At 34.4% G+C, this 23,214-nt stretch overlaps 1 protein-coding gene across 1 annotated transcript in view; it reads left to right on the forward strand.

Annotated features, from left to right (window-relative positions):
- LOC118742255 (ryanodine receptor) overlaps window positions 1-23,214 on the forward strand; it is a gene marked incomplete at its 3' end in the record, with an annotated part of 525,243 nt that overhangs the window by 150,940 nt on the left and 351,089 nt on the right. Inside the window, 3 exon segments of the mRNA XM_036474193.1 lie at window positions 6,729-7,293; window positions 7,361-7,798; window positions 7,856-8,275. Coding sequence (XP_036330086.1) covers window positions 6,729-7,293; window positions 7,361-7,798; window positions 7,856-8,275 — 1,423 coding nt within the window.

A 23,214-nucleotide genomic window follows, 5' to 3' on the forward strand; every position in this document is an offset into this window, starting at 1 on the left:
ACTTTACATCAGTCGATAAATCGCGCTTCCAATCATCTGATGAAGAAGGTGGCATGTTTTCTAGTAGTATGGTTTTAAAATCAACTACACTCTGAAAAAAATTAAAAAAATTGTGTTTAGTAAAATGTTTTCTAAGAAAATATTCCGAAAAAATTATTTTAATACCATTTTCCCACACATCCAATTTATTTGGTTAATAAACCGCTGGCAGTTCTTGCTCCGCTCATTTTGGAATTATCGAGAAATTCGAGTAGGTGTCGAAAAATAAATTCATTAAAATGTAGGAGGCATTTAAGCCAATGCAACGGCCTTCACAAATCGATCTCAAAGCGCCTTACAATACCATACAAAACGCCTGTGTTAGTGCTTTCTCCATCGCTGGAAATGCCAATTAAATTATTTAAACTGAAACCCTTTTCGCTGAAAAACTCCCTAAGCTGCCTTTGCTTGGTAAAAGCATCTTCAGCTTGAACTTTCACATATCCTAATAGTTTTGAGTTCGGCTCTTTAAGGGCGACTAAATGTGGGTTTTCAACCATGATTTGGTGGCATTTGCCGTCAATTTTTTCCATTGTTAATGCGTCATTTTGTCTTCCATCAAATGAAAAGTAGCTGAGGTTGCTGTCGTCTGTTTGGCTTTTGCGTACTGCTTCCCGTGCCTTAATCTTTTCTCTGGATACTTTATCCTATCAATAATAATTAGGTCTCCAGTTTCACCTCTGTGTCAATATGAAGAGAGCTGTTGCTAAACATGAAGCTGCTATGTTAGATATTCCAAATCTGTCACATCATCGCGAAATTCAACGCCGAGTACCTTTTGGGGTAAGCTCGTGGTTTCAATGAAGTTATTACCTCAGATGGTGGTATTGACTGACTTGGTTCATATGTAGAACCATGACTCCGGTCAGCGTGTTGATCCTGCATAAAAAATTTCAATCTTTCCGGAATTTTCCCACAAACGCATAGGCTTGCTTTTAAATTACATTTGCATTTCCCGATGAAAAACAAATCATCAATCGATTCCACAAAACTTTTTAACTTAATTTTAGTTTTTATTTCGTTTTTGTAGCTTCTAATAAACTGGTTAAGTTTTAGTATGACGCGTTTTTCATTCATAAGATCAATGCCAAGTCCATTCCATATTTCAGTTAGTTTTTTTGGCGCGTCAGCAGTGAAATTCTTCTAAGCATACATTTTTCCTTCTTCTTTCGCGTGGTTCGACAAAAAAAAAATAACACTTTAATACATCACGCTTGCTTTGTAAGTTAAAACCACTAAAATCTTGTGGTGCTCCAAAAAAGCTAACATCTGGAGAAGGCATATGACATATGGTTACGTTGACCATATTAACCAAAGTAAAATAAAGGTCATTTTTTTTAAATGATTTGGGAATACGTACATACAACTTGTATGATAAAAGTACCTTACCAATATCGTAATTTAAATCACCAGTTAATTATATTATTTAATTGTACAAGTTCCTCAGCTGTAGCGAAAAATTAAATAAATTAATTTATTAATAATTAACCAGTTAATTACATTATTTAATTGTACAAGTTCCCCTGCTGTAGCGAAAAATTAAGCCAAATCCTTTCCAAGAACTTCGCATCCTTTGCTAGCAAAATGCGTTTTCCATAATTCATACTGCACGACGAAGCCAGCACGCAGTAGTTCAAAATTGGAATTTAATGTTCATAATTCACCGGAGCCTTCATTTTTCAGCAAATTTTTACTAAAACCCGAAAAAAATATTTATTTAGGTGAAAATTTTTTATAACATTTCAAATTTATTTTTGGGTATTTTTTTCGTTTTGTTAGAACCATGCAATTATTTTCAACTACTTTTTGTTATGTAAAATTTATTATAAAATAAAATAAATTAAAAAAAAATGAAAAATTAAGGCTCCAGTGAATTACGAACACTAAATGCCAGTTTTGAACCACTGTGCAGCAGGGGGTCTATTGTTCTCTTTCAGCGAAACTGGAAACTCAGCGTGCAACACGATCCTGGGCACAACTTTCCCCGTGCTTTATAGATTGTACAAAGATTACCGATTAAATAGAAACACTTAAGTTGGGTGCGAAACAAACTGGCGAAGGTTTTCACTATATTTTATAAGGGACATTTTTATTTTTCATATTCTGTGTTTAAAAATTTACCTCTAAAAAATGCAGAGCTAATTTAAAGGATAGTTTAAGAAATAAAGGACAAAAGGCGTCCTTTATTTTGAAAAAAAGTATATAGGACAGGGGGTTAAAATAAAGGGCTGTCCTTTGAAATAAAGCACGGATGGTCACCGTAGGTATATGGTGTACAGAAATATCCCTTCTCCCTTACAGTAAACCTTTTAGTGTGGGCAACAACGGTATTTTTCAAATAAGGCAGATTGGAAAATGCGCTCTCAGAGAAGACAATACCTGTAATTATTGAACCATGGTTTGATTTACTTAAATATTACAATATATGCAAACGAAAAACAATTGCCTAAAGATTTGTTGTAACTCGCGATTAGTGCCGTTTAAGATCAATTACGCGAGTGAAAAAAAGAACGTGCGCCTTTTTTGTTGTCTCTTCGATTTTGTAATTTACATTTATAATTTGATAAAATGGAAAATAATTTTTCGTATATATCATCAACTTCAGAAATAGATATAGCATCGCCTACTTTATCTAAATCTACCATATGTACGGTGACCATCCGTCCTTTATTATACGGGACAGTCCTCTTTTTTGACCCATTGTAATGGTAATTTATTTATTTTATACGGGACGCCAAATGTTCTGAATTCCTTTTAATATCCTGTATTTGTCCCGTATTCTGTATTACGTATTTTGACGCCTTTACAGCTCATTAAAATGGCATGCCTATGAACCAGTTTTAAGTGATGTTGGTATATGATCGTAATTTTCTCCATAAACAGCTATTATTTTCTAATTTGAATGCCTGTGATTAGAATCGAGGAATACATACAGTGACCAAAATATAAATCAGAACCCGACTTTTTAGCAAGGTTTGGCCATTTTCCTTTAGTTTAATAATGTTTATTATTTTTTTATGAAAGTAAAGCTCTTTGTCTAATAAAAACCATATAAATCCAAGTTTCCGACTTTGTGCAAAAAACTGTAAAAATTAATTCTGCAATGTTTCTCCAAAATTTCAAACTTTTTAATTAGAATCTTTAGAAAAAAGATTTGGTTAGCAGTTTTGTAGCTCATTAAATTCGAGTATAATAAAGTGCAAGTGGAAAGAGATGCTCATTTGCTTCCCTTTTAAAAAAATTGTTGAACATAGATGCTTAATTTGTATGAAAAACTGCGTTACACCGTCAACAAAAGAATTGCCAAAAAAAGTCTTAGAGATATCAATATTACACTTTATAATACTAAAATTTAACGAATTTTTTAACAAATTTCGCGGGCTGAAAATCTCGAGAAAAATATCCCACAAATTTGAAATGTTACTATAAGGATGCTGTTTCAGGGTTTATAAATCTAGGATCTTGGACTTTAAGATCTGTAAGTTTTTGTTGAATAAATTCACAAAATTAAATTTTGTCCCGTATTCGGCTCCCATAAATATGGTCACCGTAGCTATACACCAGTTTTTACCCGAAAAGCGTTCCCGTACTTTTTGGTTTTTCCCGCTTTCTCTTAGAGCAATTTTGCTTTTTGACAATTTTACAGGTTTTATCCAGAAAAGTTGAGGAACGAAACTACTATTTTTCTAAATAAACAAAGTGCATCTTATTCAGTGTAGCTTCGTTATTTGAATTTTCGTTTATTTGAAAAATATGCATTGTGTGTATCAACCACATCTTTTTATATTCAGAGTCGTTTGGCAAATTGGGTACATGTGCATATATACATGGTCAATTCAGCAGGAAAGTAAACCAGTCCGATTTTTTCTTTCTTTCAAATATTGTACATATTGGTATTCACTATATCTGTCAGCTGCTTCTGACACTAATTTTTATCATGTCCAAGTAATTTGTGTTTAATATTTCGCTTCTTTTTTCGAAAGATTTTTCTCGAACCTAAAAACAGTTTTCAATACTAGAACAAGGAAAACTACAAAAACACAAGCTTTCCTTCGTTTATTTTGGATGAAAAAATTCTAAACGATAGAAAATAAATTAGTTTAACAGGATACGTTCCAAGTTAGCGAAAAAGTTGTTTAGAACTCCTATTAAGTCGTAATGAAATGTACCGCAAATGTTAAGTGTAACGTAGCCAGTGAAAAACTAAAAAGTTGTTTTTCGGATACTTAAGTATCCTTTCCAAAAGGATATTTAACATGTTTTCTTAGTATTGTTGACATCTTACGTATGCCATATGGAAAAAAAGAAATCGTAGCTGATTTCGTTGCACAACTACCTAATAAATAAATGTAACGTGGCCAGTGTTTTCTTTTGATTTAAATTTTTTTATTGACTTGATAACTATTCTCGTTTCATTTTAACAATAAATAATAAGACATATTGAAGAAAGTCTTACCTTGAATAATTGCGAATTGAGTATTATCCCTGTAGTCAAATGTACTATTTGTAAACTACCTCACAACTAGTATGAACTGCATGCCCAACTAGTCAGCCAGCTAGCTTTTTTCCATGCAGTCAACTGGTATTTTTAACACGGGGATGTCCTACGAGATGACAATTGTCAGATTTCGGTCAGAAATATACCAGTCTCATACTAGTTCAAAATAGACAGAAAAATACTAGTATAATTATAGGCCAAAATGACTATTTTGGAAGTCAAAAAATATAATAAATTCATGAATATACAATAAAAACACTTTAATACATTACACAATTTTATGTAGTGTTAAATTTTTTGAGTATTTATTAAAAGGAAAAATAAATACATAAATACTTCAAACTTTCGAACATAAATTTAAATGCATTTTGGATTAAATTATATTAAAAGTAAAAGCTTGAATATGGAAAACATTTTAGTTAAAAATAAAAAGATACCTTAGTTAATTTTTGAGTAAACTAAGTGAATAAAAAATTTTTTAAAAGTAATAATTAGTGTTTAAAATTTGAGATTTGGATAAGAATAAAATAAATAAATAATTCAAGCAGTTATTAAATATTCTTAATATGTGTCTATACTTTGGCTTGTTGATTGATAATTAAAATTAATCAAATAATCATATTAATCGTGTAATTAAAAAAAGTCAAAAATATAATGATGTAATTAAAGTTAACGAATTAATTAAAATATTTATGTTTAAGTAATTAATTATTAATCATTAAGCAGGTGCCAATGTCGGTATTCAATCATTAAACGGTTATCCAAAAAAACATGGTTTAATTAATAATCATTATGAATATTAATCATTATTTAACAGGTATGGTAAAATTGCGAGTACGTACTCGCTGTAACGGTTTACCATATACTCAAATAAAAGTTAGAATATTTTGTGTACTCTATTGTATTAAACTGTCGAAGTCAAATAAAACTGGGCATGAATAAATCTTTTTGTACTTACTACAAGTCTGATCACTTTTAAACTAGTTCGGTTTCAGTCAGGAAATTCTGGTTGTAAACTAGTATTTTTCCTGACTAGGTTGGGGTTTCACTGCAGGGATACTACTGAGTTTTAATAGCTATTCTATTTATATAAGGCGAAGCTAACATTTGTAAAATATTCTTTGAAATCTTTATCTCTAAAGATTTTGATTATATATGTGATTGCCTTGAACTCAATGAATTTTTTTGCAACATGTAAAACTGATAAGTTATCATCCCTTTCCACGTGATTGTATTCACTACAATTTTATAGAATCTGGTACAAGTCTACACCAGACTATGAAGAGTTTATTAATCTATTGATTTTGCTAAAAATTGTTTACGCAAGAACTCTTCTATAAAACTGCGATAAATGCATTAAGACTTTTGTATCTAAGATTAAAGAAGTTACAGAAACCACCGTATCAGTTCTGAAATTGTCTTAGATGATTTAAAGAAAAAACAGTGATTCAGAATGGATTAAAAAAAAAACACAGAACACTTTAGATGGACTTATGAATATTTTAAGTTATTAAACATAAGTGGTTTTTGCAGCAAAGTTAAGTAATTTTTATTTGTGACGATAAAACAAAGATTTTCCGGTCAAGAATTTTACTGTTGGATTATTTTTGACCTAGTTGCAATTTTTAAGGATAATCGAGTTGAATTTTTTAACCTTGAATAGATTCCTTATTTCAGCTCACACATTTGTTTATGATGACAGAATAAGAACGCGAAGAAAAAATGGTTTAGCGAAGCCTTTTGGTTAAACCTTAAAAACCTAAAATTTTTAGCAATTTAGTATGCAGATGTCCTCCTGCATTCATTGTAGATGACATACTGAAAAATTAGCAATATTCGTTCACCCACTCGCAGAAATTTCAAGGTTTCTGACATGACCAATCCTTGAACTTCTTAAAAGTGTAACGTTGCCAGTGCACATTCGAATGCCAATGACTTTGAAGCCAAAGGAATTATTAAAACCTTGCTTTTACAGAAACATAGATTTGACCATGCCTAATCATATCATTTAAAAACCGAGGTGGTTTTCTGTTATTTGATGGACAATTGATTCATATTGTAGAAAAAATGCGTACGAATGTAATGTTGCCAGTCAAATAATCGACCACATACATATGAATGTTTCTGTCTAAAAATGTAAAGAATGGCTAGTCTGTGTGGTTAAATCCCATTATCTTTAATTTATTTTCAGAGCATGAAGAAAAGCAAAATCGGTTTAGAGCGCTCAGAAATCGGCAAGACCTTTTCCAAGAAGAAGGAGTGCTCAATCTAATCCTAGAAGCTATCGATAAAATTAACGTGATCACTTCGCAAGGATTTTTGGCAAGTTTTTTGGCTGGCGATGAGACTGGTCAAAGCTGGGACTTGATATCGACATATCTTTATCAACTATTGGCCGCTATTATCAAGGGAAACCATACTAATTGTGCACAGTTTGCCAACAGTAACCGTTTAAATTGGTTATTTTCGCGGTTGGGCTCACAAGCATCCAGTGAGGGCTCAGGTATGTTGGATGTATTACACTGCGTACTCATTGATTCACCAGAAGCATTGAACATGATGCGTGACGAGCATATCAAAGTTATTATCTCGTTACTGGAAAAACATGGTCGAGACCCTAAAGTTCTCGATGTATTGTGTTCTCTTTGTGTTGGCAATGGTGTGGCAGTTCGGTCATCGCAAAATAATATTTGCGACTTTCTATTGCCTGGAAAAAATTTATTGCTGCAAACCCAGTTGGTCGATCATGTAGCTAGGTAAAAATTTTCTGATTCATTCTTCCGTATGTTAACTTACTTGAGACATTTATTTATTTTCTTTTAGCATACGTCCCAATATTTTTGTCGGGCGCGTAGATGGTTCCGCAATGTACCAAAAATGGTACTTTGAAGTCACTATGGACCATATTGAACAAACCACTCACATGATGCCACATTTAAGAATAGGTTGGGCTAACACTTCTGGGTATGTTCCATATCCGGGAGGCGGGAAAAAATGGGGAGGAAACGGCGTGGGTGATGACCTTTATTCCTTTGGCTTCGACGGTGCTTACTTATGGACAGGTGGACGACGTACTTTGATTGTGAATCATTTACCTGAGGAGCCATTTATACGAAAGGGAGATGTTATTGGGGTTACAATCGATCTTTCAATACCAATCATTACATTTTCTTTTAACGGCAATAAAGTTCGAGGCTGCTTCCGAGATTTTAATTTGGATGGGATGTTTTTCCCAGTTATGAGTTGTTCCTCAAAACTAAGGTGAGCTAAATGTATACTTGCTTATGTTTCTCATGTAATAAAATTTTTAATTTTTAGTTGCCGCTTTCTATTTGGCGGAGACCATGGGCGCCTAAAATTTTCTCCACCAATAGGGTTTTCCCCCCTGGTACAATGTTTGATGCCACATCAAAATCTAAGCTTAGATCCATGTTTTTACTTTGGAAACTTGTATAAGAATGTTTTGGCCGGACCATGGCTTATTGAAGATGATACCGCCTTTGTACCTAATCCGGTTGATACATCTGGTGTAATGCTTCCTTCTTCCGTTGATCAGATAAAAGAAAAGCTAGCAGAAAACATACATGAAATGTGGGCTTTGAACAAAATAGAGGCTGGATGGTCTTGGGGGGAGCATAGAGATGATTACCACCGAATACATCCATGTCTTACACATTTTGAGAAACTCCCATCACCGGAACGTCGCTACGATAGCCAACTGGCTGTACAAACTCTCAAGTAAGTATCTGTATATGTTTATATCGCCCAGAACTTGGTAATTACTGAAGGACTTTCAATCCCCTTAGTTTAGAAGAATTTAATTTGATACGGAATGGCCCGTTCATATGTATATTAGACCACGTAAAAAAAAACCTGCGATGCGACCGCAACCCGACTAAAATTTTAGTATTTGGTATAGTAAGAATCTCCCCTCTCTGCGATAATTCTAAAAGGTCACGCATTGATCGTTTATTTTCCCATAGGAATTACACGTAAGAAAATGAGTTCTTATCTTTTGAGGATAAATCAAAACGCTCGAAACTATAGGAACGCATAAGATTCTTTAAATTCCTAAATTTTTATTTTTAAATCGCTTGTCCCGCTTGGGTCAAATCTAGAAATTACAAAAAAAAATACAATTTATTTAAAGAACCTGAGTCTGCATAACACTTAAATTGCGTATAACACAGGGCAACGCTGATTTTGGTGCGGCTAATGGTAAAGATGTTTTTGATAAAAGTGTTTGTGCTGATTACGAATTCGTAACCATCAAGTTTTCATCAGGTCCAGATTTTGAGAAAAACGATGTCAAAGTGCCAAAAACTCGCGTTTTTTGCGATACTTGAGAAGCTCTAGCAAAGAAAGAAAAGGTGGTAGAATCTTCCACTTAGGCTTAAATTAAAGATAAACTCTCGACTACTGTACCTGTAAATACCATCCCTGCACCTTGACCTGATGATCACTTATAATCATTTATTGAACAATAAAAAAATACTGGAAAATTGTGCTACTGAAAAAAAAAACCAAAATAATCTGCCTAGTTTGCCTAGCAGTGTGCGCAGCCACTCCATCTTGTTAGAATCTCAAACTAGAATGCTGCTCTGCCGTTGGCCGCAAAAAGTTGTCAATCCCGTCTAGTGCGTGCAACAACGTATTTTTAGAGGAGATGGCTGAACTCTGCCTAACTCAGGTTAATGTTCTTCACAATAAGTTTGGTAAAGTATTAGATCTTGTTTAAGTTGATGATGCATCTTATCCGTTGTAAATAAGTGTGATCCACTAGTTTTGCCCGAAGATGTCTACCACCCTGCTATGGAGGTATCTTACGAAGTTATAAGTGATGGTCAAAATTGCAGTACCCAAGCATACAAACCAAATATTTGCTTTGATTTTTCGAAAGCCAACTTTAAAATGCTTAACAAAGAACTGTCTAAATTGTCGTGGCCTGCATTTAAAGAAAATATTGAAGAAAGCGTTGCACTTTTTAACTTTACTTTACATAAATTATTTGAAAAGCATGTGCCTAAACGCATGTATGTTCCTGAAGAGCAAACACAGTTATGGTTCACTAAAGAACTGAGAAATTTGAAAAACAGAAAGTCGCGTTATTTTAGATTACACAAAAAATCCGGTTTACACTCATACTATGTAAAATACTCACTTTTGCGTCATAAGTTTTTTGAATTAAACAAAAAGTGTTATAAAGCTTACTTGTGTAAAATCAAACGGCGTATAAGATATAACCCCAAATCATTTTATGACTTCGTAAACTCCAAGCGAAATGTACGTGGGTTTCCTTCCGCCATGAAGTATCAAAATACCGTCTCTAGTGATAATCAAACAATTTCTAACATGTTCGCTCAGTTTTTTGAATCCAATTATTCCATTAACTCACATGCTAACATTGACTATCCTTTTAAACTATGTCCAATGAACTCAATAAATATCCCAGTAATTCTCCCGATGATGTAGTAGTTTATCTGATATCCTTAAAGAAGTCCTTCAGTTATGGTCCTGACCAGATCCCTACTTGTATTCTTATATTTTGTTCTGATTATCTCTATGAGCCGTTAACAGCGATATTTAATTTATCTCTTAAAGAGGGCGTTTTTCCAACTATATGGAAGGAAGGACCACTACACCACAGCGGCCGAAAAATAAAATAAGAATAAAAATAATTTTTTTTTTCTTAAAAATTAAATTTTTTTCTTTTTAATTCATAAAAAATCCAAAACGGAAAACAGTGTCACGTAAAGTCACATAACCTATGAACAAAATGAGACATACCTCATGAAATTTAATATTTTAGGCAAAAAATATTTTTTTTCTTCATACATTTATTTTTACCGGCAAAAATTTTGATTATATAGAAAAACGTTATATGAACAGATTAAAGGAATTGTAATTTTTAATTTTTTGAGCAAAATCGGACTAGTGGTTCTCGAGTTATGTAAAAACAAGACCACCAAAGGTGACAATTTCCCCTATATGATAGTTACTAACTTCAAATCGATATATCTCGATTCCTAGACGTGACCCAGGGAAACGCCGGGACACGTATAACTTGTTTTTGACCGATATAACATTTCCCGTTGGTTTCATCCCATCCCGATTTTGACTGTCGCATAGTGTTATTTGAAGCAATTATAACAAATCAGTTGACGCATTCTATCTCTTCTAGCATTTCATATAGTCAACATGGATTTTGCAAGGGCAAATCAACTTCTACAAATTTACTTGAATTAACATCCTTTATCTCAAAAGCATTTAGTGAAAGCAAAACTGTTGATGTTATATATACTGACTTCAGTAAAGCATTTGACAAAGTGTGCCACTCGTTGCTCATCTACAAACTTGATCTTCTTGGTCTTCCACCTAATTTTCTACGTTGGATCTCTTCATACCTCTATGATAGATCACAAAGGGTAATGTTTAAAAATACTATCTCTGACGTCATTGATGTTACTTCAGGAGTCCCTCAAGGTAGCCACCTAGGCCCAGTTCTGTTCTTGCTTTTTATAAACGATATTTCTACAAATATACAATTTTCCAAAATTTTAATGTATGCAGATGATGTAAAGCTTTATAAATCGTACGTTTCAATTAAAGAAAGGTCTTTGCTACAATCAGACTTAGACAGCATGGCTTACTGGTGTCAAGTAAATCTTATGCCTCTAAATCTTAAGAAATGTAAAGTAATGAGCTTCTCGCGAAGAGCTGTTCATCCCGCTTGTTATACAGTAGGTAACCATAACCTGGAACAGGTATACAATTTTGTGGACCTTGGTATCACAATGGATCCTAAGCTTAATTTTAAACTTCATATTAATGTGACAGTCAACAAGGCTAAAGGTGTTCTTGCTTTTGTGAAACAATGGTCAAAAGAGTTGTGTGACCCTTATATCACTCTGTTTACAACATTAGTTAGGCCAATTCTGGAATACAGTTCGGTGGTTTGGAATCCAAGGTATCAAATTTACTCAGACAAGATAGAATTAATTCACAAACAATTCCTACTTTTTGCTTTAAGAAATTTCCGTTGGGATTCTCAATATAACCTTCCACCTTATACGAGCCGATTAAAACTTATTAATCTTCCTACACTTTCCAGCCGCAAGCAAATGCTTGGTACAATTTTTATAGTTAAATTACTAACAGGCTCAATTTCAAGTCCGCTTCTTCTTGGCGAAGTTAGCCTTAATGTTCCCTCCCGGGTATCAAGACACTTTTGCCCCCTATTTCTGAAAGCTTGTAAAACCAATTTTGAATTGCACGACCCACTCCGTTGCTTATGCCAGGATTTTAACTCTCATTCCAGCACGTTTGATATATCAGATCCGCTTTTCTGCATTAAGAAATCGATACTGTCCTCTCTCAATAGATGAATCATTAAAATAAAGACATAAAATCGGCTGATGAATTTAGTTCTGTAGCTGAACAGTTTTAGATCTCGACACTTAACAAACTCCTGCCGTGACTCGGCGCAAAAATTTAAAAAACTGGTTCCGTACGTCATGCGGACTGCGCCCCTCGTGCGGATGGGCGGGAATGGAGGGTAAAAACCGTTGGGATATTAACAATTAAAGGAAATATGAAACTTAATCATAATGAAAAAAATTAGTTAAACAGAACGCGCTATTTCGTAAGGTTCCCGATTTTAGACAGTCTCGGTGAACGATTTAATACCAACTGAACTCGTTATTGAAACTTAAAACGAATTATGGTTAAGTACATAAGTACAAGTAAATATGGAAAGAGAATACAATGAGAGAATGTTAAAAGGTAAATAAAATACGTGTGTATTTATAGAAGTACTAAAACTGTTAGGTTACAGATTTTTGTTATTCATGGCAATTTTCTACATCCTCGGCCCTGCAATAGATGATGCAATTTTAATTTCACATTTTAATATTTGTAAGTTAATGGAAGCAGGGATGCCAACTTGGCTCAAACCGTGCAATTTGTCCCAATTTTACTTCAAATGGCACTTAATTTTTCAATTTGGCACAAAGTGCCAAAATGGCACTTTTGTAAAAAAAATAACATATCAGTACATTTTTTTGAAATCTTTTGCTTGCATTTCTTTTTCTCAACTAAAATTTTCTAATTTATAAAGGCTATTCAACTGGTTTATCTTATTTTATTATTGCACTTTTGTTTGGAAAATGTATCTTTATTTTATTACTAAATGTGAATGATTAAAAGGAATGACACCTTTTTTGGCACTTTTATTTTTCTATTTGGCACTTTTTTATCCTCAATATTGCACCTCATAACTAAGGGTAGTTGGCAGCCCTGATTGGAAGATTTCTGCTGTGTTGTGGGGCAACAACTTGTCTGCAGTAAAAAAGCATATAATTTGTGTTTCAAAAGTGTGTGAAAACCAATCTATTAACTTATATGATCTCGGTTCCGATATTAAATAATCAATAGTGGTTTATACTCGCATTTTGGCACATTGGCTCGTTGAATGTGCCATCTAATAAATAGTGTCGTAATTCTCCTTAGCTGCTTTTAAATGATGTCGTCAATTGCTGCCGGAGACATGAATACAGTGTAAGAAATTTCTTTTTCTATAATTGTTTCCTTATAGAAAGGTTGATTTTTTTTTCCATCTTAGACATTCTGAATTCGTTCAAGATATGCTAATTTAAAACACAGAATCCTTTCAGTGTTCCTCCGGGGTTTTTGGACATGGACTGTTCCTTCAATTTAATAGTGTTCGCTTTTTTTTTGTGGAAACGAAAAATGTTTTGCAAGTTATGGATCATTTCTACACTTTTTCTTCAAATATTTCTCGTATTCCAGCTGTGCGCAGGTGTTTAGTTTTTCGCATCGTGTTTTTACATATTCGTAATTTAAATTAAAAAAAAAATCAATTGGTGGTAGTTCATGATTGTGTGTGGATTAATATCACAACACTGAGGATTTGGAAATAACCTTTTTCATCTATTAAAAAACAACACTTTCGGGGCAATGTGTATTGTAAGAACAACATTTTTTTCTATGAATCGATATACTTTAAGCATTGTTGACGCTATTTCCATTTTAATGAGGAAATAGCGTCAATGACTTTGTTTCCAAATTTTTGTTGACTTTATTTCGCTTTTGAAAAGGTAACAATGTCAATTGACTTTATTTCGCACCAGGGTGGGAATAAAGTCAATTGACCTTATTTCCATTGACCTTATTACCTGTCACCTACATAAATTCCTTGGATTGCTAATGGGTTTCTATAATATATTTAAATAGAAAATACTGTGTTGTGCGTTGTTTTATGTGTACGTTTATGTACAGTTTATGTACAAGCTACGTTTTTCCGTTTTAGAAGCAAATTTAATGTAACAACCAGACACATATGGGTCTTTCCATGTAAATGTAAACCGAAAATGCAAGCAAATGAATTCAAACGGCTTTATAACTTTAAATTTCGTATTCAGCTGGCGGAAAAAGGTTTTGAAAACGCGAAACGGTGAAGAGAAGAACTGATAAAATTAAATTAAAAATTTAATTTAGTATGTGTTACTAGTAAAGATACTGTTTGGGGGAAAAATCTGTCGCGTACGTTATTATGTTTTTTTTTAATAAAAACTAAGCAGAGATAATTTCTATTAAAAAATGGAAGGATTACAAAGGTAGATTATTTAGCTTAGTTTAGGCATTTTTAAAGAAAAGGAAAACTCCCAGGATTTGCAGACTTTCGCATATACGCACATATCTTCTTTTTATTTTTTGGCGCTGTAACCGCCTAAACGATTTGGGCCGAGTTCAGCAAAGTACGCCAGTCGTTTCTCTTCTGTGCCAACTGAGGCCAATTGGGAACGCAAGTGAAGCCATGTAAATATATGTGCCTTAAAACCACTTCACTATCCACTATCACTAGAGCTCGGATTTTTATGCTAATTGAATATGAAAAATATATGCAAGAACTATGTAAAGTATATTAAAAAATTAAAAAAATACATAGTTCGATATGCTAAAAAAGATCTTTATACAACAATTTAAAAAACACCTAAGGAACAAGACCGAAGTCGTTTGCACTAGTGTCCATGAGAGAAAATTAAACAAGTTTTGTTAAACGCATATTTTCAAATTTATCAACAACTTGTATTTAGTTAACCCTTTAAACTACTTTATTAGTATCTGTGGGAAATCATCCGCATTTGAGGCCCCAACTATTGCCAAAGTCACCAATGTCACAGCCCAGGAGCGCATCCTCCAGGAGAGTAGGGAGAAAAGGCCAATCCTCTCTTCTTCAGAGTCGGAAGAGGACCAACCTGTTGCAGGTGATGTAGGTTGAGAAGCAGTTCGCTGCCAGCTACCCTCCAATGACGGAGTTGGTTTTCTCTCCACAGCCCATAAGAGGAAGTATCGGGGGGCGAAACACAAGCAGGGGAAACCCTGTGGCTGACCAAACTCCTCCTGTCTCTGCATTCAGTAAGCGGCCCAGGTCTACGGAGGTTACTCCAGAAACCAGTGGGACCTTGATGGATGTTCCGACATCCAAATTTGTTTGCGAATGTTGCAAAGGAAGGAAACCTGTGGTGACAGAACCAATGGCTGTCCCAATGCCTCTTGGAGTCATAGTGTGGCACGGTACTGGTGTGGCATTGTCCAATTCCGATCACCCAGACAGACCTCTGGCGCCATGAAACGCTTACCTCAAACAAAGGTAGAAGTGATTCAAGGGTCGATCGAGGCAGAACTGCCCTCGGTATTCCTTCGAAGCAACTACGTCTGGAGGTCTGGGTCCCGGGCAACTTATTGTGAGTTCGTAAAAGGGCGGGTTAAGCTCGGCAGAAGACTACTGCGGAAATTAAATGCTGATCCGGGCCCTCATTGCCTCCGGCACTGTAACCAATGCTCGTTCATAAGAGAGGGATGGAACCATTCTGGTGAAATGCCTCTCCCAAACTAACTGGGATAGGCTCAAAGTTGTGCAGCAAAGAATACCGCTCACAAGGGGAACAGACTTCACTGTTTACAGTGCCAATTATGAATCAGAGATAATATTATGAATGGGAGAGCGGATTACGTGCCTTGGGAACGTAGTATAATTCGCTCTGCGAAGAAACCTTGAGTCAAACGGCTAGGCTGGTAAAAATTCTGAAGAAGAATCAAACCACAAAGCTTTTTAACGGAGAACTCTCTGTTCTTCTAGAGACTCAATTTCGTGGAAATCAGGTGATGGTTTCACATTCCATCAACTGGTGAGAGCCACCGTGTGAAGGTACAACTGGTTTGTTGCCAGAAATATGGCTAATGAAGATGCCCTAAGATATGCTATTCAGTCTTTTGACAGTCTCAAATCGCCCGGTCCGGATGGCGGATGTTGTACTTAAAGAAGGTGTTGGGCTTTAGTTGGCGAACTTGCAAAAGATTTTCACAGCATCACTTGCCTACATACCACAAATAAATTACATTTGTAATTGTTGGGATTATTATTATTATTATTGTTCTATGCTGGCGTAGCTGGCCATCACTGTTGAGGCAGAAGGAGGTCAGTATGTCGCGTGCGGAGTTAACAAGAGCTGGCATCAATGTGACATGCTTATAATAATTTATTTATAGGAAATATGCAAAATATATACAAAAATATGCAAAATATATATAAAAATATGCAAATATGCAAACATGCAAATCATGTGAAAATATGCAAAACATAATAGGTCCAAATTAACTCACTTCCTCCTATAATGAGTTTCTACTTAGGTCCGGACTTTCTGTGATGTTAAACAAGAATAATCAGTTGCATAAATATCCGAGCTCTAGTTATCACCCTTCTTTGAACGGATATTTTCCACACCATAGTTTCGAGGCTGCTTATTTTTTTCTCAAACATTGTACCCTTTGATTACAACATAACCATAATTTGGTTTTTCAGTAACTTCTATTTTTGAGAGATTTATGTTACTCCATAAGCGTACGAATGTCGCGTACGGCTGCATGGAAACACCGATATTTACCATCACGTTGCAACCCGTTTGCTGCCAAATCATCGAAATATAGTTATTTAATTAAAACCCACTACAACAGTGTTTAGAGAAAACTAGAGCCAATCCAATATCTTAACGGTCAGATTCGGTTTCTTCGGGGAAAATCTTATAACAATCGCCTACAATATTTTATGCAACAGAATTTTGGTGGGCAGTGTTATCAATCGAAAATGACCTTCCCTTGTCATTTAAAATTATTGAATAATTAGAATTCCTACAAGGTGGTAGCAAAAGTATAAAAAGATATATATTTATTCCCCTTGTTTCACGCATTTCTATCGTTTTTCCCCCGAAAATATATTAAATGTTGCCAAGTATGCAAAATAAGCACGTAAGTCGAATGTATGCAAAAACCAACAAAACTGCACACATATATGCAGCGTTGCCATTTTAGCCGTTTTCCGGCTAGATTTAGCCGGTTTTGATAGCAAATAGCCGGAGAAAATTCGATCTAGCCGGCAGCCGATTTGTTAGCCGGTTTGTAAAAAAAAAGTTAGCCGTTTTTAGCCGATTTTACTATTTGCCTAATTTTCAGGTGCAAAAAGTAAACAAGTTGTTCGAAAGCAATAATGCAGACCCAATGAAGATTTTTAATGAACTCAATGTTTTACTTTCGCATCTATGCTCCCTAGTGGTTATTAGCGCGGACCCATTTGATCCTATATGCTCCCCGTTGGAACCATACCTTGCTCCATTTCCTCAGTTTTATCACAGTTTTGAAGAGTATTTAAAAACCAAAGTAAGCACAAACGCTTTTTCCACGAAGCCGAGAAAATAATTCGAGAAAATGGTCGCTATTTTATTATCACTTTAATAAAGTAATTACGCCAACGCCTCCCTACAAATATTGCCACACTAAAAAAATTGACTTTTTTCAGTTGGAAATGCATTAAGAGTAATTAAACCAAAAGTATTTGTTCAACTACAGCAACAAAAACACAAATATAATGCCGACGAAATAACATCCATAGAGATGCAATGGCAACGGTTAACGTTACATACCTGGAGTAATTTAGACTCAACTGTAAAATTTTGGGCCGAAGTTTATCAATTTCGAAATGCCCTAGGAGAAAACCCTTTCGCTGACCTTTGCAACCTAGTTTTTCGTTTTCTTGTTTTGCCTATAAGTAATGCAGAAGTAGAGCGAATTTAGTTCAATGAATAAAATAAAAACTAAGCAAAGAAATCAATGTGCGTTAAAACGTTAAACGCTATTTTATATATAAGATACGGTTTAAAACGTGAAGAAAAATGCTGCCATAATTTTACTGTAGATGACGATCTCTTAAAAATAATGAATTCAGGTGATATATACAATAGTGATTCATTTGATGATGAGGAATATACACTCGATATAAATTAATGGTGTTAACTAGTCTTTCGTTTCTTGCGATTTATTTAAATAAAGCATGTGAATTTTCACTAAAACATTTTAGCCGTTTTTTGCCAGAGTCTATGTGAAATTTCACTAAAACATTTTAGCCGTTTTTAGCCGCTTTTTTTGCCAATCTAGCCGGTCGGCCCAAAAAGTTCTGGCAACACTGCATATAACTATGTATATGTGATATACGCTTTTACAAGCATTTGCTAAGATTTGCCAGCCTTGGTTATAGATAATCTTGTGAAAACCTAAAAAAGGTATTATGATTGAAGATTAAAATGAAGAAAAAGAGGCGTGAGTACCTAGGTACTCATGGAATTTGATGTGTAAACATATGCGTACGGCAAAGCATAAAAGTACGTTTACATATAAATATAATCTCAATCAAAGCTCGTTAGCTGTTAAATTAGTTGTGCTTGTTATTCTCACAACTCGACGAAAAGTTAAGCTTCTTCTCTGTGCCACCGTGGTCACTTTTTTCTGCTGCACATATTATGCGATTTATATATATTTCAAATTAATATTTTATTAAAAATACCTTTACAAACCTTTTTTCCTTGCTGGCGTAAATTTTTGTTTACTTTTACATTTGACATTCCTCCTCTTCCTTGCAAGTATAATAGATAAACTAGGATGGACACCAAAAAGTTATCGGTTTAATCTGATATTATTTTATAATTATAATTTTGTATGGCTAATCTCTTTTTATAATTACACACTAGGGAGTTAAGCTCGAAAATGGGAAAATCTTTTTAAATATAAACCTATTATTAGTCGATTCAGTTACATACATACACATGTAGGTTGGGTTCGAAATTGAACATTAATTTCACTTAATTTTATTATATATATTATATATATTTTTGTTTATTTTTTATTCAGTTTCATTTTTAATTCTTTTAATACATTAAATTATCGGTATGATTGATAAAATATGGTACTTCGTATATACCTACTTGTGACTCAAGGGTGTTAAAATATCTTACCCATATATGTAGTACTTCTATATTGCTAGTAAATTCAAAGTACATTCCCCAACATCAGAGTGTCGATATATTCAAAAAAGAAAGAGAGATCCGATAAGAGAATGTACACAAAGTGACATTTTTACTTTTCAAAATTCAGGAGCGGTTTAACAAATTCTTATTGAACAATAATTCACATGAAAAATTAACAAAAAATACAATATTTGTATATCTATGAGAAACACTGCAGCCGCTGTTGTGGCAGAGGATAAAGGTACCAGTTACAGAAGGACTTAGCATCAGTTGGCATTTCCAGTTGGCGTCAGTAAGCACAGAACAGAAACGAATAGCGTGCTTTATTGGGTTCGGTCAACTATCATATGCCACACAGATTCATGTGTAAATAAGTTTTGTCTTATGGCGACTTCTTTTCTACAAAAACTATTGTCTTTTCAATGCCCTCTTCTTAGTATTTGTGCATAGAGGGCACTGAGAAGGCAACATTTTTCGGTAGAAAAGAAAGCGCCATTAGTTAGGAAAAACACCTCCTATTTTCCAATTTTTCGGATATCGAAAAAACGAAGAGCCCTAACCGCAAAAAATTTGGATTTGTTTTTTCAAAACTTACTTCTTGAAGCAGAAATACTCTAGGACCTAGAGTCTGGATGAACAAAAATCTGACAGAGAGTAACTATTTAGAAAATGAAAGCAAATTTTCGCCGAAATGCCGATTCAAAATAAGAAAGTAGGCGCAAAGTTTAATGCTTCGATTCCGAACCGCCCCGCAAATGAGAAATTGGTCATTGAATTTTCTTTTGTGGCGTATGTTTGGACTTTAGGGTGTATGTCGAGAATTTATTTACACTTTTAGCGGTGATAGCAGTAAACGCACATCATATTCGCTGTAAAAAAAATCGAATTATGACCCGTTCCACGCGTTCTTCAAATTGTCAAGTCAACTCCGCACAGGTGCAAAGACAGTTTAAGAGCGTTTATGCATCAAAATTTAATTTTGAACAAAATTCGATTGCGTTAACTGCGGTTTGAATGAAACATGAGATCTTAAAATTTTTGTTTGTTTGTTTAATTCTCTGAACCGCCCCTGTTATGATATGATATACTATGTAGTAGTCTACAATCACAAACATTTTCATAGGCTCCCTATAAACATTTTGGCGAACGTTCGAAAAGTACCTTCGATATCCAATGAGCATATCGAACTGATAACGAACTCATAACCAACCTTGGTTTTCCAACGTTCAGAGTAAATTTGAAATACACTCGAAATGGGTTCGAAAAAAAATTAAAACCATAGTAACAAGAGAGAAAGTGAAATACAACTCATTCTCGAAGGAAAATATAAGACAATCGCTCTCTCACAATAAAACTTCAATTCGATAATGGGCTGGATTTCGAATTCATAACGAAGGGAAAATACATTGGATAGCGAAGGTGCCGTTTTGCTGGATTCTTCTTTGATTTCGAATTGAAAACACATTGTGACATATATGGATACACCGCATCAATTACTCTTTTTTAGCTTGTAGTTTGAGCATTTCTATTTGTATACATTCCCAAATTTAGTTTTTCTTTTAGGAATATAATCTGTGGTTCTGCTTCATCTGTCGTTAGGCTAACGTTAAAGTCATTAATACATATAACATACCATCTTTTGTTTGCAAAATGGAAAGCTAAATTCATTTGTTCGGTATTTCTTCTTACTCTCGTCTTCTCTTTGTGAAATCTTGTATTAGCTCTGATCCAGTACTCAGTGGACTTACAGATTTTTACACGAACTTGCAGGAAGATTCAGAAAAAAGAGATGTGAAGAGAATGAAGATGCAAGATCTTAACCGATGTTTTTTTGTGTTCCCGTACTTTTTGCTGTTACTCACTTTTTACTCCCATTTCAGAGAGTGATTTTGTTGTTTGCCATTTTTACAGGATTTTACACGAAGAGTATTAGATCAGAGCTATTATATCATCCCTACATATGTCTACAGTCATCGACTGATATTCGCCGCGTTATGTTGTGCGTACAGTGCTTTTGGTGATCTTCTTTTACTGCTTTTGTTTACTTGTACTCTTGCGTATACACAAAACCTCTTATACATAGCCGCATGTTTCGTACTGAGTACAACAACTGTGTGTGTTAATTATGCCCCTCGGGGTGCCCAACCTTGGGGATAACAGGTTTGCACCGTTATCCTCAAGTCCAACAAACAAAAGAAAAAAACTCAAAACTCTATAATTGATCCATTTCCTACTTTACCTAACCCCAAAAAGACATCCCAAAATATTTGGTAGCAAGAGCTATAAATTCAAATCGACCTCTTAATAAGTATTCGTGTTTCGCAGTTCACAAAGCGCCAAAAAGTATTAGCACTGAAATTGTAAGTATTTCGGAACTCAGGGATGGAAATTTATTTCTCTTGGTGAAACATAACAACATGCAAAAAAATTCATATCCACTACCAACCTTATTGGAGTTTGCAGCGTGAAAATCGAACTACATAGCAACCTCAATACCACCAAAGGAACTATTTTTGCCCCTTGCCTCAATGAAGTTCCGGAAACCGAAATCACCAGTATCAGAAGTATCAGTTTGCAAGTTTCCTAAATTTTTTGATGGTAAGCCAACTCCCAGCGGAGTTGTGTTATTAACTTTCGATTCATACCATCTACCAGAAAAGATCCATATTTCATGGTACACTACCAAAGTACGACCTTATTATCCGAATCCGATGAGATGCAAGATTCGTCAGCTTCTTGGTCACACAGCCAAGCGCTGCAGCAAACCCCCTGCCTGCGATATATGCGCTTTTCCTCCACATAATCTAACCCCATGCTCTCGAACATATTGTGTCAATCGCTCTGGCCCCCACTCTGCCTCCAATAAATCATGCCCTAAATCAGTGCTGGCACTAATCGATTGATTTTTTAATCAATTAGTTAATTCGATTAAATTTAATCCGATTACAGTTAGTCGATTAATTTTAATCGGATTAAACAGTTAATCGTAACCGCGGTTAAAAAAATTAATTTTTAATAATTAACCCTTAATTGATTAATTAGTTTATGGTGGAATTTTCCTGTGCACACAAAGCCAGTTAATCGGGTATGGCTAAGTCGGAATTCCGCATCAATCTAAGCGATTTGGTGTGCATTTCCACTTAGATCTATACCAACAGACGTTTTACAAACTAGGTTTTAATATCCCTCTGCACATGTGCGCTGGGTTGTAAAAGTTATTTATTACTAATAATAATAATAATTATATTTTTATATTATGTGCTTTTTATAAGCGTAAAACACAAAATAATTACTATATCTCGTGTTAGGTTTCAAATCCGGACAAACTAGACAACTTAATTAGATTTTCTTTTTAATTGGATTAACGTTTAATGATTAAAATTAATTAATCGTAATCGCAGCAAGCGATTAACGATTAAAAAAATTTAATCATTAATCGTACAGTTGATTACGATTAATTAATTCTAATCGTCAATCAAGATTAACATTTTAATCGTTAATCAGATTAACATTTTGCGAACACTGCCCTAAATTCACGCAGATGAAAGAAATAATAGTTATCAAAACTAATAATAAATGTTCTATGCGCGAGGCGATAAAACTACACAATCTGCACAATCCGCCCTCTTCCAACTCATGTTCCACCTCCTTTTCTGTCTCTTTAGACAAACCGGTTTTTTCTCACATACCCAAAAACAACTCTCAACAACAAGATTCTAAAAATAACTCACAAGAAAAAAATTCCATAAACGACTTACCACAACAGAACAATAAAACATCAAACGACCGAAGCACTGTACAAGCATATTAACCAAATAACAACGCAAAGTACACCAATCTAAATAACAAAGTAAAAGAGAATGAAGTAACACTTGAAAACAATATTTCACCAATAATGTTATCAGTCGATGACCCAACAACAAATGCAATGGTTTCTTCTCTGCTTTTGCACCTTATTTCTCCTAATAATTCCATCCCCCTCCCTAACCCCTTGCCCGAGCAAGATCATAACATTGAGTAAATGTTACAAATTCTTCAATGGCATTTGAACGGCCTCTTTAATAATTATGCAGATCTCAACCTTTTAATCAATGAATTTTTTCCTGACATAATCGGACTACAAGAAACTCACCTCCCATATAATAAGACATGTTACCCACCCAACAAATACATGAGCTATTTTCACAACCACAACGCTTCGTGTGAACAAGGAATCGCTATATTCATTAAAAGAGGTATTAGCCATAAGCAAATCAATGTAGCATCAAGCATTTCCTGTTTAGCTATAGAAGTTGACATTGG

This window comes from Rhagoletis pomonella, unplaced genomic scaffold (genome assembly GCF_013731165.1).
Source record: "Rhagoletis pomonella isolate Grant_MI unplaced genomic scaffold, Rhpom_1.0 Rhpom_scaffold_00007, whole genome shotgun sequence".
NCBI lineage: Eukaryota > Metazoa > Arthropoda > Insecta > Diptera > Tephritidae > Rhagoletis > Rhagoletis pomonella.